The sequence below is a fragment of the Hylobates moloch genome, unplaced genomic scaffold (assembly GCF_009828535.3).
Source record: "Hylobates moloch isolate HMO894 unplaced genomic scaffold, HMol_V3 SCAFFOLD_18, whole genome shotgun sequence".
NCBI classification, from domain to species: Eukaryota; Metazoa; Chordata; class Mammalia; order Primates; family Hylobatidae; genus Hylobates; species Hylobates moloch.
In genome coordinates, this window is record NW_026652293.1 from 39499622 (window position 1) to 39519233 (window position 19612).

Genomic DNA, 19612 nt, shown 5'->3' on the forward strand with positions numbered 1-19612 from the left:
AAACCTTTATTCTCCTGTTAATGCCTTCTGTCAGTTTAATTTGCACTCTCCCAGGCACGAAATAGAGGGTAGAGGAGAAGTTTTTTCTCTGAGACATATATCTATAAGGAAATATTTTATTCAACTTTTCATTTTTGAGACAGAGTCTCTCTCTGTTGCCCAGGCTGGAGTGCAGTGGCACAATCTCGGTTCACTGCAACCTCTGCCTCCCAGTTTGAAGCGATTCTCCTGGCTCAGCCTCCTGAGTAGCTGGAACCACAGGCATGCGCCACCATGCCTGGCTAATTTTTCTATTTTTAGTAGAGATGGGGTTTCACCATCTTAGCCAGGCTGGTCTTGAATTCTGACCTCAAGTGATCCACCCACCTTGGCCTCCCAAAGTGCTAGGATTACAGGCATGAGCCACTGTGCCCGGCCTATTCAACTTCAAAAAGTGAGGAAATTCTGACATATTCTACAACATGCATGAATCTTAAAGACATTATACTAAGTGAAAGAGCCAGACACAAAAGAAAAATATTGTACCATTCCACTTTTTTCAGTTGCTTTAGTATAGTCAAATTCTTAGAGATAGAAAATAAAACAGTGGTTGGTTGGCAGGGGATAGAGAGAGAGGAGAAAGATCAGATTATTGTTTAATGAGTAGAGTTTCAGTGTGGGATGATAAGAAGATCTGTAGTGATATGGTGGCCATGTTTACACAAAAATGTGCATGTACTTAATGCCACTGAACTATATACCTAAAAATGATTAAAATGGTAAATTGTGTGTTGTGTGTATTTTACTATAACTAAAAAAAACCCAGATCTATATTCCTTTAGTGTTTTCACTCTTCAGCTAAAATGAAGTATGAGGGTGGAAGAGAAAGATAAAGTTTGAAGTAGTTAGGTACCATTTGCCCTCCACAAATATAGCTGACATCTATAGCCCCAAATGGATATTACAACCAAGACAGAAATAATAATGTTCCTTCACCCTTTGGGAGGGCACCCTCTAGAAGAGTATTGGGAATTACATATTTGTAAGGGATTTGAATGTGTTTTTAAAATCTTCTCAGAGCTTATAATATTTGATAATATTATTAGATAAATTATCACAAGGGTCCATCAGCAATACAATGGGGGCAAATATTCAAGCCCATCCTGATCAGTGGGTGTAAGTGTTCATCATTGTGGAAGGAAGAAAAGAGCCAATACTTTAAGAAAGCACATATAATTATATAAAGAAAATAAAATACTGTTTAGGCAAGAAACATTCGGGCTGAAATAGTCTTACTCAATGCTGGTTTGGGGAGCCTATAGAGGTTACCTTTACAGCCTATGTGAGAATTGGCAAAAAAAAAAAAAAAATTTTACAGATTTTAAAATATGAATGTTTAAGTAAACTTCCAGAGTAAATATTATAAATATACATTTGACTGTTTCATCTATAGCCTTAAAAGTGTATACATTAAAATAAACTGATATTTCAGGTTGCCTTTATTTCGGTAAACAGAAAATTTTCTTTTTATGGAAGAAAATGGCAATAACAAGCAAGTATGGCTGAATCAGTAATGAGAAATAAAAAGAGGGAAGCTAGGAAATTTAACATAGATTTAGTAATCAGAATATGCATTCTTCAAATTGTAAGCACTGACTATTGTTTTAAACAAGCCTCTTGAAGAACACTTTAACAAACAATAGAGTAAGTGGTTATGTCAGAGGTGCTTGAACCAGAGCAACTCCATCTTGAATAGCGCTGGGTGAAATGAGGCTGAGACCTACTGGGCTGCATTTCCAGATGGTTAAGGCATTCTAAGTCACAGGATGAGACAGGATGTTGGCACAAGATACAGGTCATAAAGACCTTGCTGATAAAACAGGATGCAGTAAATAAGCCGGCCAAAACCCACCAAAACCAAGATGGCAACGAGAGTGACCTCTGGTCGTCCTCACTGCTACACTCCCACCAGCGCCATGACAGTTTACAAATGCCATAGTAACATCAGGAAGTTACCCTATATGGTCTAAAAAGGGGAAGCATGAATAATCCACCCCTTATTTAGCATATAATCAAAAAATAACTATAAAGATGGGCAACCAGTAGCCCTCAGGACTGCTCTATCTATGGAGTAGCCATTCTTTTATTCTTTTACTTTCCTAATAAACTGGCTTTCACTTTCCTCTATGGATTCGCTCAAATTTTTTCTTGTGTGAGGTCCAAGAACCCTCTCTTGACATCTGGACCAGGACCTCTTTCCAGTAACAGTTATATTGTGAAGAGCATCAACACAAACTTATAAGAGGGATTTTTTTTTTAACTTAACGTTACGCAAACGACACTTGAGATAAGAATAAAATTTTGAGTGACAGTACAGATTCAAAAATTGCTGTATCTCAAACAACCTAGCTAGAAATGAAGATGATATATCTGGAAAGCTGTGTTAAACGATCAAAAAGTGATTCTAGTGATAATGTAGATACTGACATTAAATACGCACTGAAGAATTCGAATAAAATTATATAATTAAATATGAGAATAGGCAAAAAAATTTAACATCTCACAGGTTTTCAAATTGAATGTTTAACTAAACTTATAAAGTAAATATTGTAAGTATACATTTGACCATTTCATCTATAGCCTTCAAAGTTTATACATGAACTGGTATTTCAGGTTGCCTTTTATTTGGGTACATAGAAAATTATCTTTTAATAGAAGAAAACAGAACAAGGGAATTTTTATGAATATTCAGTAATCTTTCCCATTTGCTTCATATAACTGAATACGTATGCTGTTTGGCGTTAAGCACTGACAGATATGAGAGGGACTGGCAAACATAGAAAGTACCAACGTCAGTGGAGCACACCAGATTCCATGTGACCTCTTTCCAGAGGCAACCAGGCATCATTCACATATTCCAAAAACATCTGTTCTCTGGTACACTGCCCAGGGCCCTCTATCATGGTGAATCCTCCAGGGTCACATAAATACAACCAGCACAGCACCTTGCCCAACAGAGGAAGCCACCAGCATTTGCATGAGGGACAAAGTGAGGAAATGTGTAAGGGAGGCAAGGGCAGAAACACCCTCTATCTGCCACTGAGAGAACACATGAAGCCACACTTTGCACATCACAACAGGAAAAGGTGCCAACCTCAGAGAGGGAAGCAACACGCTGCATCTGAACATATTACTAACCTGTCTTTTTAAAAACATCCCCATACATTAAGTCTGTTTCCATTTGCCTAGAAGTTAATTTGGGGCAGGAAATAAAAAAACAAAAATATTTTTTAAAGTCCTTAATTAAGGATTCCAATTAGTGACTGCTTGACTATAATTTTATTAAAAATAAAGTTTATTGGTGATATAATAGTAAAGGCAAATCTATTAAAATATAATGCTCTTCACTGGGCACAGTGGCTCCTACCTGTAATCCCAGCACTTCGGGAGGCCAAGATGGGAGATGGGAGATGCTTGACCCCAGGAGTTCGAGACCAGCCTGGGCAACATGGCAAAACTCCATCTCTACAAAAAAATTAAAAAAAAAAAAAAAACTAGCCAGGCATGGTGGTGCATGCCTGTGGTCCCAGCAGCTCAAGAAGCCGAGGTGAGAGGGTCCATGGAGCCTGGGAGGTCGAGGCTGCAATGAGCCATGAATGTGCCACTGCACTGCACTCCAGCCTGGGCGACAGAGAGAGAGAGGCCCTTTATCAAAAAAAAAAAAAAAAGGAAAAGAAAATTTTATGTATATATAAAAACAATGCTTCCCCTCCAAGTTGTAAATAAATAGCATCTCAAGTGTAAAGATAATTTTCTAGAGTTGAGTGCTTTTAGCATCATACATAACATAGAGAACAATGTGGGTGACCAAGATATAAACAACAATATGTAAGTACTAACTTGGCCTCGATTTTGCCTGATAAATAGACTATGTGAAAAATATACAGCTGTGTTTCCCTAGGGAATTTTTTTTTTAAATCACAAATGTTAAAAGAACTCTTCTCTGAAATAAGAAATTGGAAAAACATCACTAAAAAAGCAAAGCAAAAAAACCCTAAAACAACAGCAAGGCAACTGCAGCTTATTGATCCCCATGAGAAGATGCGAAATACAGAAAAGACGAGCTTATACTTACAGCTAGACACTGGATGACACATCTGGTAAACAGTGATGACTTACGGAAAGGCCCATTTAAAAACAAACAACATTGAAGTGACATGAGTTAGAGACAGGGACAGGCGAGGAGAACAGAAGGGGAGGCCTGGAATATCTGTTCTAATCTCTTACCACATTTTCAGGGCAATAGCCATACGGCTGTGACTCCTGGGAATAGACAGTCCTCCCGGTCCTTGCCTCTTGAGACTCGGATGGTTCATTATCATGCAACCACTGTGTACCAAAGTGAAGTTCATTCACAGAGGGCACAGGAGTGGCCTCTTGAATGTGCGACAAGGGATACAACTCCATGGATGGAGAGGGATCTTGATATAACTCATATTCTTCATCAACAAGCATTTCTCTTTCTTCATCCATTTCCTGCAATCTAGGAGTCAGAAATTCATGCATCTCCCAGGCCTCCTTGCTTTGCTCTATCTCTTTTTGTTGGGAATGGAAAGACTTTCCCAGATCTAGAAATGGTTCATCCACAAGTTCTTCTTTAAAATATGGTTCATCTCTAAATCCCTATAAATAAAAGATGCAAAAAATGTGAAGTTATGCCTGTCCTGAAGCTGCACTATACAGATAAATTGGAAAATCTTCAAACGCTGGCGCGACTGCATATGCCAAGGCACAGCTAACATGCACAGCTCTTCACAGCAAACATGGAGAAACACAAGCCCACCTCCACACAATCCTCAACCCAGAAGAGGGACAAATAGTAAATTATGAGGCAGAAATCTGCCCTTGGCAAGGTGAATGATTTTGCTAAAACGTTCATTATACATTAACCACCTGACAATTCTCCACTAGAAATAGGAATGCTGTTAAACTCTTACACTAAATATTTAACCCATAAAAAGTAGTACATAAGTGTACATACACTGCAAACTATTATTTAAGAAAGCAAAGGCTTTAAAGGTCAGGATTTTCAAGCTTAAATAACTCAAAAGAAATTATAACTATCTGAATGTTCAGAAAACATTCTCTATAAAGATATGGGGAGTATGTCTCTACTTTGAGTATAACTCTTTTATAATATAAAAAATAACAAATCTTATTTTTCATCTGTGTTGAAAATACATAATATGAAGGAATGAATACAGTATTTTTAAAATTAATTTATATTTCACTAATCAGAACAGCTAGTGCATACCACTGAAACTAAATGTGCAGAAACTGTGTGGGGTCCTGGCTAAAACCTGGCATATAGATTTGCTCAGACCATGACCTATCTCTGGAGAACCTCTGGGTGCTGGGCATAATGAGGTCCTCTTCTTTCTAAGAGATCAAAGATCTTTCCTATTTTAAGTCCTATTCTTTACTACCAAGTGTAAATTCCTGGAATAAATCTGTTCTTTTCTATTGTCTTCTCCTTGCAGCTAAACATCATTGTAGTGAAGCTTTTAAATTAACACAGTAGGGTTGGACATGGTGGCTCATGCCTGTAATCCCAGCACTTTGGGAGGCCAAGGCAGGAGGATCTCTTGAGTACAAGAGTTCTAGACCAGGCTGGGCAATATAGTGAGACCCCGTCTCTACAAAAAAATTAAAAAATTAGCCAGGCATGGTGGCGTGCGCCTGTGGTGCCAGCTACTTGGGAGACTGAGGCAAAGAATTGCTTGAGCCAAGGAGACTGATGCTGCAGTGAGCTATGATCACACCACTGTCCTCCAGCCTGGACAACAGAGCAAGATACTGTCTCAAAAAAAAAAAAAAAAAACAGTATACCAAACACTGCCTTTTTTTTTTTTTTTTAATGTGGTTAGAGGATGTATTTGAACACATCATATGGTTATGAAATTTTCTAACTGTCGGCACTAAAAAATATAATAGACATTATAGAAACACATATCATCTTGAGACACTGTCTACATATTATGCAAAGAATATCACTAGACAGTTGTTATCAAGCAAAGCAAAACCATACTCTAACTGCAAAGAGCAACAAAAGTATAATTCCTTTTAAGAATAAAAAAGGAAAGCTTCAAAATACATTTTCTAAAATTAAAGCATAAGGTAGGGTTTGACTAAATAACCCTTCTTTAGAAAGTATTCAATATGAATATTTTTTGTGTAGTTCCATTTTTATAGCATTTTAAATGCAGGTCTATTTTCAACAATATGTTCTATCATCCAAAATTTCAGGAATACATTAGTGTATGTTTGTTCTTTGAAAATGCTTTACATCTTGCCTTTATCATTTAGAGAAGCAATGTGATATGGAAGGAAAGAATTTAGTTTTTAAAAAATAGGCTGGGCGTGGTGGCTCACGTCTGTAATCTCAGCACTTTGGGAGGCCGAGGTGGGCGGATCACCTGAGGTCAGGAGTTTGAGACCAGCCTGGCCAACATGGCGAAACCCTGCTTCTACTAAAAATACAAAAATTAGCCAGGCGTGGTGGTGCACGCCTGTAGTCCCAGCTACTTGGGAGGCTGAAGCAGGAGAATCACTTGAACCTCGGAGGCAGAGGTTGCAGTGAGCCGAGATCATGCCACTGTACTCCAACTTGGGTGACAGAGTGAGAGTCTGTCAAAAAAACAAAACAACAACAACAAAATATATGTATGTATGTATGTATGTATGTATATAATGAGGCCAGGCGCAATGGCTCACACCTGTAATGCCAGCACTCTGGGAGGCTGGGGCAGGTAGATTGCTTGAGCTCAGGGGTTCAAGACCAGCCTGGGCAACGTGATAAAAGCCCATCTCTACCAAAAATACAAAAAATTAGCTAGACATGGTAGCACATGCCTGTGGTCCCAGCTACTCAGGAGGCTGAGGTGGGTGGATCACTTGACCCCGGGAGGCAGAGGTTACAGTGATCCCAGATCCCACCAGCCTGGGTGACAGAGGGAGATCCCATCTCAAAAAAGGAGAGAGAGAGAAAGGAGGATTAGTTCATTTATATCTATTTAGCCAGGGATGGGGACAAGCTTTTGTCCTCTTTATGTCTTTATTTATTTCTACTTAGCCAAATGATAAGGACAAGCTTTTGTCTTATTTTCTTTTGTATTCTTTCTACATAGAAATTTTAGCTCATAGCAAATCATTCAAATGGGAAATAAATTTATTAAATACCTTGGGTGCTTCGAGTATTAAAGATGAATTTATATCATGAATTGTTCCTGAAAATTCAGTCTTGTCTTCATTACTGCTTGAATGTAAAATATAACAACTTTCTTCTTCTTTATTATCTTCCTGAAAATATAAACCACTTTTATTTATAAATAAGAAAATATTGTGGGGTGGGGGGCAAGAGGAGGGAGAGCATTAGGACAAATACCTAATGCATACGGGGCTTAAAATCTAGATGATGGGTTGATAAGTGCAGCAAATCACCATGGCACATGTATACCTCTTTAACAAACCTGCACATTCTGCACATGTATCCCAGAACTTAAAGTAAAAGAAAGAAAGAAAAAAGAAAAGATTCATTCATGTAAAAAAAAAAAAAGAAAGAAAATATCTTGGTTTCAAACTCTTCAGATTCTCATCTTTCCATTAAGACAAATACACAACACAAAATTTATTCAAATTGCTTCATTAGAACAAACTTTCTTTAATAATTAAAAAGAACTCCATATTCAGGTCAGAGCTTCCCAAACTTTTTAAAGTATTTCTTAAAGAAAAAGCACTTTCCCAGGAATAGACCTTGTATATATAACTATGTACCTGGCACAAAATTAAGTACTGTAAATATATTTAATATATTAATTAACATGTTAATATATACTCTAAGACATGGGTCCTCTTATTAGCCCTATTTTATTGGTGGGCAAAAGTGGACACAGTAATTTGCCAAACGTTACACATCCCAAAATTTCGACCCTGGCTGTCTGGTACTAGAGCCTATGTTCACAATTACCATGCCATGCAATCTCATCTTTTTTTTTTTTTTTTAATTGAGACAGAGAATCTCGCTGTGTCACCCAGACTGGAGTGCAGTGGTATAATCTTGGCTCACTGCAACTTCCACTGCCCCGGTTCAAGCAATTCTCCTGCCACAGCCTCCAAAGTAGCTGGGACTACAGGCGAGCAACAGATTGCTGGCTAATGTTTTTGTATTTTTAGCAGAGACAAGGTTCCGCCATGTTGGCCAGGCTGGTCTTGAACTCCTGACCTCCCAGGTGATCTGCCCGCCTCCGCCTCCCAAAGTGCTGGGACTACAGGTGTGAGCCACCACATACAGCCAATCCTCATCTTACAGATGAGCGAAGTGGAAGCTGATGAGGTTGAATAACTGGTACAGGGACATGCAGCCTTGCAAACCACGCAACTAAGCAAAAACCCATAGATGTCTGGCTCAAGAGTTTTATTGTCAGTTCTGCTCCGTTAGTTCTGAAGATATAATGCAGTTTTTAAAGTCATTTCAGCCAGAACATGGTGCCTCACATCTGTAGTTCCAGCACTTTGGAAGGCTGAGGCAGAAGCATCACTTTAGCCCAGGAGTTCAAGACCAGCGTGGGCAACATGGAGAGACCCCGTCTCTATTTTTATGTTAAATAATAATAATAAGTCATTTCATTCATTTTTGGGGTCTGGTATATTTGAGGCTGCACTTATGAACCTGTCACCTAGCTTTTAAGCCTCTTTTTGGAAAAGAGTTAAGATGAAAATATATAACATGAAGTGTATAGATGTATACATACTATAGCTATATAAATACAAGACTTAATACAAATAATTTGTTCTCATCACCATTATATATTCACAGTCTTTCTGCTCTACCCTGACTTGGGATCTGCTTATTCACATTCTCTGTCCCCACTTGCACTGTGGATTGAGTAAATGTTTAGTAAACATTAATTAACTAGGCCAGGTGCGGTGGCTCACACCTGTAATCCCAGCACTTTGGGAGGCCGAGGCGGGTGGATCACCTGAGGTTAGCAGTTCGAGACCAACCTGCCCAACATGGAGAAACACTGTCTCTACTAAAAATACAAAATTAGCCGGGCATGGTGGTGCATGCCTGTAAGCTCAGCTACTCGGGAGGCTGAGGCAGGAGAATCGCTTGAACCCGGGAGGCAGAGGTTGTGGTGAGCTGAGATCATGCCATTTGCACTCCAGCCTGGGTAACAAGAGTGAAACTCCGTCTCAAAAAAAAAAAAAAAAAAAAATTAGTTAGATAAGTGGCCATCAATTTTACTATGAGAGAGAGAGAGAAGGAGGGGGAGAGAGAAAGAGAGAGACACCTCAGAGAAGATCCATGCCTGGTTCCTGGAATCACTATTTATAGCTCATGAGCAGTTTTCCCAGAAGACCCCAGATGTTAAAGGAAGCTTATTTAGTGGTTAAAAAGAAAAAAAATCTTGAAATTGACCTTTCTCTCAATCCCTTCATTGGCCTCCCACTCCTAAGTATTCTTGGCAGCCTTGGACTCACTGAGGGAGGCCTGGGTGAAGTTCCACCCACAATCACTACGTTCCAAAACACTCTCAGAGTAATGCTCCAAGGTCCTTCCACCAGAAATAGCATGAGGATCCACACTCAGTTGCTTCCAACTCCTGCTTTTGTTTTGTTTTGTTTTGTTAAATGGCCCGAGACTTCCTAAAACTGCTTGAAGGTAAAGGCTCTGCTGTTGAAGTCCTCTAGGACACAAATAGCTTGGGATATCCCCATGCAGCCACACTAACCTGGCAAATAACCATCAGGGAAAATCTAGACAAAGTTCCTGCTACAACCCAAAACATTAAGAAGATGCGGTCCCATAAAAACATTAATAGTTTTCCCGTCCTTAATTTATCCAAAACACAAACCAAGCACCTCATGGCATCATCTGTTGACCACGGCAATACCCACACCAAATACACAAAAGGTCAAGAACTTACTTAGCTATGTGTTATATTCCACTTGGAAATATTTAAAGTGTCTGATAGATGTAATACACAGGCCAGAATAAAAAAGTAATACATGAAGACCACCTTTTGATCTCCCATGCAAAAATACTGTATGCTGTATATGAATCTATTTATATATGATTGATACAGTTTGTATATTTGTCTCTGCCAAAATCTCATGTTGAATTTTAATCCCCAAAGCTAGAGGTGGGGCCTGGTGGGAGATGTTTGGGTGATGGGGGTGGATTCCTCATGGCTTGGTGCTGTCTTCGCGATAGTGAATGAATGAGTACTCATGTGATCCTGGTGGTTTAAAAGTGTGTGGCATGGCCAGGTGTGGTGGCTCATGCCTGTAATCTCAGCACTTTGGGAGGCCAAGGCAGGTGGATTGCCTGAGCTCAGGAGTTCAAGACCAGCCTGGCCAACATGGTGAAACCCTGTCTCTACTAAAAATACAAAAATTAGCCGGGCATGGTAGTGTGCACCTGTAGTCCCAGCTACTTGAAGGCTGAGGCAGGAGAATTGCTTGAACCTGGGAGATGGACGTTGCAGTGAGCCAAGATTGCACCACTGCACTCTAGCCTGGATGACGGAGTGAGGCTCTGTCTCCAAAAAGAAAAAAAAAGTGTGGCTCTGTGGCATCCCCCACCCCACTCCAACTCTCTCTCACTCCTGCTTTTGCCATATGAGTGCCTGGCCCCACTTTGTCTTCTGCCATGAGTAAAAGCTCCCAGAGGCCTCCCCAGAAGCAGATGCCACCATGCTTCCTGTACAGCCTGTAGAACTGTGAGCTAATTAAACCTCTTTCTTACAAATTGCCCAGTCTCAGGTATTTCTTCATAGCAATGCGAGAACAGCCTAATACAATGAACACATCTATCTATATTTACCTATCCATCTATCTGTACATATGAGCACTTATAGTATGTTATTCATATGTTAAGTTAAAATGTTTCATAGATTAAAGAATTGGAGTTAAAAAAATACCTTAGGAATTCTCTAGTCTTGTTCAGTCTTTTCAAAGATGAAAAAAATAGGCTCAGAGAAGTGGTATACCTATTGATCAAATTACTAGTACGATGTTTCTCAAAGTACAAAATTCTGCATCAGAATTACATAGGTGACCCATTGAAGAGGTAGATTCCTGAAGAGCATATCAGAGTTACTAAATGAGAATCTCTGGGAGTAGAACCTGGGAAACTGCATTTTAACTACCTCTCAGGTGATTCTTATATATATTACATATCTTTAAGTTTGAAACCTACTGGGCTAACTCATAGCAAAGCCAGGGGGCAGAGCCCAGGTTTCTAGAAATCCAGACTAACAATTTATTACAACCAAGCTATCTGTTTCAGACATGCTGCATACAAACTAGGCAAGTGACAACATAGTAAGACAGGCATGTACAGCACTGTGGCTAACAGCACAGGGTTTGAAGGTGCCCTGCTGAGTGCACATTACAACTCTGCCCCTTACTAGTTATAAGACCTTGGGTAAGTTACTCAATTCTGTTTGCCTCGATTGATTCATCTGTAATGAGGGTAACAAAAGGACTATTCTTAAAGTTGCTGTGAGGATTAAGTTAGTTAATAGTTAATAAGTGTAAAGGGCTTAAAAGAATGACTGACATTTAGTAAGCACTTAATAATAATAAAACTGGCTGAAAATCATCATCATTAAGTTTTTGTTGTTGGTGGTGATGGTGGTGGTTTGTTTGTTGCATTAGAGGCCTCCAGAGCACCATAACTATAATGTAGCCTTCAGTCATAAGCAGTAACCTGACCATAAGATAAAGCAACAAGATGACTTCAAGATGGTTTGACATTATAGGGGTTCTTGATGCTAAGAGTTACAAGGTGCTTTGATGGAGAGAAAAGCATATTAAACACTCACTGTTATATGGTTAAAATGCTATAGCTGCAAGGATTTCAATTTATCATACCATCTTGACATCATTCCCAAATGAAAGTTAAAATGGATACTTATTTTAATTTACATATAAGAATAGCCATGTGCAGTGGCTCACATCCCTAAAAAAGCACTTTGGGAGGCCAAGGCAGGCAGATTGCCTGAGCTCAGGAGTTCAAGACCAGCCTGGCCAACATGGTGAAACCCCATCTCTACTAAAAATACAAAAAATTAGTAGCCAGGCACAGTGGCACATGCCAGTAATCCCAGCTACTTGAGAGGCTGAGGCACGAGAATCGCTTGAACCCAGGAAGTGGAGGTTGCAGTGAGCCAAGATCATGCCACTACACTCCAGCCTGGATGACAGAGAGAGACTCTGTCTATAAAATAATAATAATAATAATTTACATATAAGAAATGTGCTGAGAGCTTAGAAGTCTGTGCTAAAAGCATGAAGATGAAAATAGTAGTAAGAGTGGTAGTAGTAGAACTAGCAACATTAGCAGCTAGTATCTATGTAATAACATGCTATGCACTTAATGAATATAACCTTTAAATCCCAAAACCCTATGAGGTAGACATTATTTTTTCTGATATTGTAAGTCAAGGACATTAAGAAACCTGCCCAAGGTCACACACATAGTAAACAGTAGAACAGAAATTCTTGGCCAGGTATATGTGTCTCCAAAATCCATGTTTTTAACTGTTGCACTATTATCACTTCCTATATTAACAAAATACAACACTTACCACCAAAGGCTTACAGATGCCAAGGCGTACTATGCCTGGTGGCACAGCTTTCAATATTTCCACAGCTTCAGCAAGTGAGGTGTTGTCCAAATAGTATTCATTGACTGAGACCAGGCGGTCTCCAGGTAATAGTCCCCCACTTCTTTCTGCTACACCATCTGCTACCAGGGAGCGGATCACAATCACTGATCTTGTAGCATCTAAAGGGTCCTGTGAATCGAGCAAAGAAGAAAGATGAGTCCATGCACTGAAAATTAATATGCAGCCTTAGGACAGCTTGAGTTAACTGATGAATCTTATCTGACCACTTACTTCATGTGTCTGGCACTCTGGTGATAATCTTCTAAACAGGTAAAAATAAATTAAAATCTCACTCTAAGCCAGATATTGTTGTATACCTCTGTATAATTCCAGCTTCTTGGGAGGCTGAGGTGGGAGGACTGCTTGAGCTCAAGAGTTTGAGATTAGCCTAGGCAATATAGCAAGACCTTCTTGCTAGAAAAAGTTTTTTTAATTAAAAAAATTAAAAGGCCAGGTGCAGTGGCTCATGCCTGTAATCCCAGAACTTTGGGAGGCCGAGGCAAGAGGATCGCTTGAGCCCAGGATTCAAGACCAGCCTGGACAACATGACCAAATCCCATCTCCGCAAAATATACAAAAATTAGCCAGGTGTGGTGGTGTGTGTTTGTAGTCCAAACTACCTGGGAGGCGGAGCAGGGGGTGCTGAGGTGGAAGGATTGCTTCAGCCCAGGAAGTCGAGGCTGCAGTGAGCTGTGGTTCAGAGCTCACTGCAGAGCTGTGGTGACAGAGCAAGACCCTGTCCCAAAAAATAAATAAATAAAACATCACGCAAATATCAGGTTGTATCAAGGTGAAAATATAATCTTAACAATTTCAGTGGCATGTCCGAGTGCCCAAAATATATAGATTTCCTGTTAAAATTTTTGGTGATTGATATTTGGTTGGACCACGCGAGGTCTGGGAACAGCTGGGCAAGATTCTCTGACATTCTCAAGCAGTCATATGATGGACCAAAGGTAAGCCTGTCTGTTACTCCTCTAGAGCCATAAGTAAGCTCCAAGAAAAGCATGAGTGTAATCATAAATATAAAATGGGAAATGATACTCCGTTCTTATACCTTCACCAGTAGTACAGAATCCTCCTATAAAACCACACAAATCCAGAAAAGACATGGAAACCATGGAAGATTCCACTGTATTTTAAAAAGTATATTTATAAATAATGTGATCTAAAATTATAATAGTACCCTTAGGTCACAACTATTCCAATACATAGTTAAATATGAATTTATGAACAAAAGCAACATACAGATCTTTCACCCATTGGGAGGGCCCCATATTTCTTGATATTAAACACTGAGGACAACATTGACATTCAATACATCTGGTTAATAAAAACCAATTTATATCTCCACTACTGTTTTTTAATTTATTTAACAAACTGATATATAACACTTACTATATGTTGGGCTTGACAATCACTAACTTATCTAATCCTTACATCTCCAGGATGTAGGCAGATTTATTGTCTGTGTTTTACAGATGACGAAACCAAGGCTCAGAAAGTTAAGGAAACTAGCCAGTGTCACCCAGCGCATATGTGGCAGAGCCATGATCCAACCAGCAGCCCGGCTCTTAAGTCCTGACCACCTCACTCTGCAGCTTGCTCTGCATCATAATGGTCAGAAGAAACGGGAAACAAAGAGTTGTACATTGAGAAGAAGAAATATTCACATAGCCATCTTATGATTGAGCAGAGTCTCTTAATTTGTCTTCACGGTGGAGGTGTGCGGCACTATTACTGAACTTCTAACTTAGCAAGCGAGAGAAAAAATGACATCCCCATCACAGCGGCACTCACATTTGTTTCTCTATGCTTCTCCCATTGTTTCATTATGCACATGCTGTTCCACAAGGCAAGATATTGTAACCTGAGATTCTACTACTCTAGCCTCTCTTAAAACCTTCCAGACAAAGTAGAGAAAAACTGCTAGGTTTTGTGTGGGAATTATAAAACTTTGGAATTAGCAAAGTAAGAATTTGCCAAGTTCCTGGCTATGTCTGTTTGAAGTGGCTAATGATTCTTTTGAAGTTTTCTGATCCAGTTTTCTATGCCTCTGTGTTTCAGACATCAGGGTTCATTTTCAAAGTACTGCATGGAATTTTAACCAAATATACCATATTTAAATCAACAAAGGCTACACAGCTAATTCCTTGAAGAATGCCTTCAAATGTAACTTATCTTGCTTTTTGCAACTAACCTTGCCTTTCTACCCCCGAGTCAAGAGACTCTTCGAAATTTTCTTACATGCTCTGATGTAATATAACACCACATATTTATGAAGAGGATTAAAAGTAAGAAAGAGCCCGGGGAACTCACTGATAAAGTAGTGTTAAACTATAATTACACCAGTATTTTCAAGTAGAGGGAGCTATTGCATAGGAAGAGAACAGAAGAGAACCAAAAAGTACAGTGGCATATCAGCAGGCAATCGACATGGTAATATAAAAGAGCTGTCTATTTTGTCACCGGCAACCATGAATCACAACACACTTTTCATCCTGAAATATGAAACCATTACATTTTAAGTTTGACACACTAATAAATAAGCTGTACAATTATTTCCTTCATTTAGGATGTCAGTTTTTGATGAAAGGCTTTTTTATTGGGGGGAGAAGGGAGACTACATAATAGCTTATTCCTCTCATGAAATGCACAGCGGCTAACATTACTTCATATTAATAATTTCTACACTAAGAGAAAATTGCAACAGCAAAATATACCAAAAGCAAATAAATGGTTGTACCAAGTTGTTTGTGAACAATCTCTGCAGCTTCAGATAACACCAAAATTTTAAAATATTGTTTTTAACCCAAATAGGTGAAGAGGTTTTCAAAATGCAACCCATTGAATTGATAATTTAGGAACATTTTAAAGGAAGATTCACCAGAAGGAAATGGAAATAGACTTCTACCCTTGAAAGGTGAATACATTTCCCTTATTGCCAGAAAAGTCATTGTGAGCACTAATTTACACAAAGTGAGGCCTTCTTTAGACCTCAAACCAGTGACAGGCATGCTTGCTTACTAAAATGTATTCAGGTTTAGACCACTAGTTACGCTAAACACCAAATCCAATCTATCACCCCTTTTCCTGGACGACAGAACCCAAAGGCAGCTTCTTTGTCATTTGGGGGGCAGGGAGGGGACAAACTAGCCACCTCTGAAGATGCCCCATTATGTATAATCACTGCTTCATTTTCTATGATGACTTTTCTGCCTGTGATTTCCCATGTAGCTGAATGAAATCGCTTTAATGAGTAACAGTCATTTCCTTTCGTTTCCTTTACATCACATGCAGCAGCCACCCTATGGAAAAACAGCAGCTGCTACTCCCTACTGGGGTGGCTGCTATTCTTGAGGCTTTGCTGCATAAAAGTGCTCAAAAACCAGCCTGACTCAGGCTGCTTCTCATCAGAAGGGTCCATTTTCCGAAAATACAGTCTATGATATTATGTGCATGTTATAGCAAACAAAATGTTATAGAGATACTTCTCAAAACCCTTACCCAACCCCTAGGCCCCCAGGCATATTTACATAGATATATATGTGAAGCGTTTCACAAATATGCATGTTATTCTTGCACAAGGGTCAATGCTGATCTTTGTATCATTCCAATTTTAGTATATGTGCTGCCAATGTGCACACCCCCGATGGCACCTTGCTGAAATTATTTTAACTATCTTCCTACTAAAAACAAAACCCCCATCAGTTTTTATCACCTTTCATCATAATTGTAAAATCTCTAATATTTATTCTTTTGGTAAACAACACTGCAAGGAACATTGTGTTCAAGAATCAAGATGCTGCTTTAGACTAAATAACCAATAGAGGGCACTAGAGACCAATCATAGAACATGAGAAACATGCACTATGCGAGCCATTCTCTTCTGAAGGAATTTTTTTCCTCTTTATTCAAAAGGCTTATATTATTATACACACTGTAACAGTGTCCCATATGTTTGGTTCAGCCCATTTATTTCTGAAAGTTGTACCCTACACCTCTTTTTTTTTTTTTTTTGAGACAGAATCCCTGTCACCCAGGCTGGATTCTCGTGCCTCAGACACCCGAGTAGCTGATGTTACAGGTGTGTGCCGTCACTCCCAGCTAATTTTTGTATTTTTAGTAGAGATGGGGTTTTGCCATATTGGCTAGGCTGGTCTCGAACTCCTGGCCTCAAGTGATCCTCCTGCCTCGGCCTCCCTATATCCTCTGAGTGGCATCAGCATATATTCAAGCATTCCCTTCTCCCCCTCACCCCTCCATTGAGTTGCTCACTAAGGCATGTCAGTTTTTTTTATCTCAGCCTTTTATCTCTTCTGATTCTTCCTTTCCATTTCCACTGCCACAGCTTTGGTTCAGCTTCTCATTACTTCTGAGCAGCTGCTACAGTTTCCCGATAAGTCTACCTGTCTCTAATCTTGCCCCCATGAGTCAATTTTCTAGAGAGATAATAGAACCATCTTTAAAAATAAAAAGGTGATCATAATTCCTCCTCTGCTTACAATACTTCAGGGACACCCACTGCCTTCAAGATAAACTCCTAACTCCTTTATTCTTCGTGGAAGGAAAATCCTTCAGAACCGCTGTTCTGTCACGTCTCTCACTCTCCCCACACATACCACTGCCTGCTCCCGTTTGCCCAACACTTTATCCCAGGTATTGTGAAAGGCCTTGTCATGCTGCATGGCATAATGCAAACCATCCCCTCAGCCACGAATGCTCTCCCTGACCCACTGCCACTTGTCTAGACTTTGCCACCAGAGTCAGCTCAAGTGTCTCCTCCAATGAGAAGCATTCCCTTACTCCCTGAAGACCCAAGCACTTCCTACTCTGTGATATCCCTAAACCAAAAAAGACCTTCAATTACAGCATTTATCATAATATATTTCCTTTACTGTTTGACCTTCTAGAATTAGTTTGGTCTTCCTGTTAGATGTATCCACAGCTTGTTGCATTTTCTTCATTAAAATACTTTTTACATTTTACTGAAATTATTGTAAATGACTTCCCTTAAATTACTTCCTACTAAAAGTAAGCTTTATGAGACCAAGAATGAGTTTGCTTAGTTTTTGCTTGATTTTCAGAGCCTACTACAATGCTTGTCATGGAGAAGACACTGAAGAGTAGTTAAAATGTTGAATGACTATCTATTTGATTTGTCTCTTCCCACTGGACAACAAGTACACTAAAAGCAAAAGCCACATCCCATCATATAGGAATAACAACAACAGCTGGTAACACTTACTAAGCTCTTGCCATACCAGGCACTGTTCTCAGAATCTTATTTATTTGAACCCATTTAATTCTCACATCATCATGAGGTAGGTATGTACCAACATTATCCCCACTTTCCTGGTGAGGAAACTGAGAAAAATTAAATAACTTAACCAAAGCACATGGCTGGTAAATGGCTGAGCCAGAAATTAAACTAGCCAGTCAATTCCCAGAGTTTGTGCTTTTAGCCACACTAAGCAATGCTGCTTCTCTAACTTAAGTATTTGCTAAATGAATGAAATGTTGAAAGAAGACAAATATGTTAGAAGATATTTTTATCATCTTACCAAAGTGTATAAAACTGAATCCCTTAAATATCACACTTGGCCACCAGAGGTTCATGTTTTAGTACCTAGCAGATGAAAAGTTAGAGAGTACAGAATGTGCAGCATGCCTGCACGTACAGGTAAAACATGCATTTGTTTGCCAAATTTCAATGTACAGTTACTTTCTCAAGAATCCATTCATTTGGTGGGCATAAGAAGACCGTTACATGAACAAATTCAAACATGATAATCATTATGCCCAAATGGATGGGATTCAAAGTTTCTGATGTGTCTACAAAATGTATTATATGAATATTTGTGTACATTCCCAAAGATCAAAGAGACCAGATTTCACATAAGCTAAGGCAGAGCGCAAGAGCATCACCTAGAGCGGAGAGGTGGTTCAGCGGAAACAGGCTCTGTCAGAGACAGAGACGTCAACTCGAAGATGTGGAGAGCTCTAGCCGTGAAATTGCTCCAAAACCTGGACTACAAATCCAAGCTACCACGGCAAACTCAGTGAAAAGACACGAGGCAGAGAATGTGACATAAAGAGGAGACAGAAGGAATCAACAAGAAAAGTGTCATAGGTAATAAACTGGCAAATGCATCAATAAGAGGCATTTAGGAAATAAGAACAGGAGATACATACCAAGGATTGTTCTAATATTTAACATTTATATGCTTTGCAGTATTACCCCAATAAAGAAACACAAGGGATAACAAAGACTTAACTACATTCAAAATGAAGAATATCTTTTGGGTTTGTTTGTTTTTAAAAAATCTATTCTGTATGTAACACTCAAACTTTTAAAGACATCAAATAACAGGATAGGAATTTAAAGACCACAGAGCAGGATGGCAAAGAGATGGATCATAGTTTATTTCCTTTGATAATTTTGACTCTTACTGTCAACTGAGTGTATTACACATAAAGTTGGTCAACTAAACTCATGAGAGGAAATATGGTTAATTCATAGACTCTTTTTTTTCTTTTTTGAGACAGGGTCTCACTCTGTCGCCCAGGCTTGAGTGCAGTGGCACCATCATGGCTCACTGCAGTCTCAACTTCCTGGGCTTAAGTGTTCCTCCCACCTCTGTAGCTGGGACCACAAGTGTACATCACCTTCAGCTAAATCGTTTTTTTTTTTGTAGAGATATGGTCTCCCTATGTTGCTCAGCAGATCTCAAACTTCTGGGCTAAGGATCCTCTCACCTCAGCCTCCCGAAGTACTGGGATTACAGGCATGAGCCACCATGCCTAGCCTAATTTATATAGTCTTAATGGTACGTTATTAAAGTTCTAGACTGTGTTGTATAGTTCACCACACCAAAATACCTGCTCTACAGCTG

At 39.3% G+C, this 19612-nt stretch overlaps 1 protein-coding gene and 1 non-coding gene across 3 annotated transcripts in view; both read right to left on the reverse strand.

Annotated features, from left to right (window-relative positions):
- Nucleotides 1–19612, reverse strand: part of PATJ (PATJ crumbs cell polarity complex component) — a 416500-nt gene that overhangs the window by 285232 nt on the left and 111656 nt on the right. For both annotated transcript variants that reach the window (XM_058430929.1, XM_032137686.2), the window contains exons 18-20: nucleotides 12636–12845; nucleotides 7219–7338; nucleotides 4267–4662 (exon numbers count right to left, since the gene is read on the reverse strand). In XM_058430929.1, the coding sequence (XP_058286912.1) occupies nucleotides 4267–4662; nucleotides 7219–7338; nucleotides 12636–12845 (726 nt within the window). The remainder of the gene's footprint in view (nucleotides 1–4266; nucleotides 4663–7218; nucleotides 7339–12635; nucleotides 12846–19612) is intronic.
- LOC116458131 (U6 spliceosomal RNA) lies at nucleotides 16259–16361 on the reverse strand. The gene has a single exon (XR_004245205.1). It is a non-coding gene; the product is annotated as a U6 spliceosomal RNA (small nuclear RNA).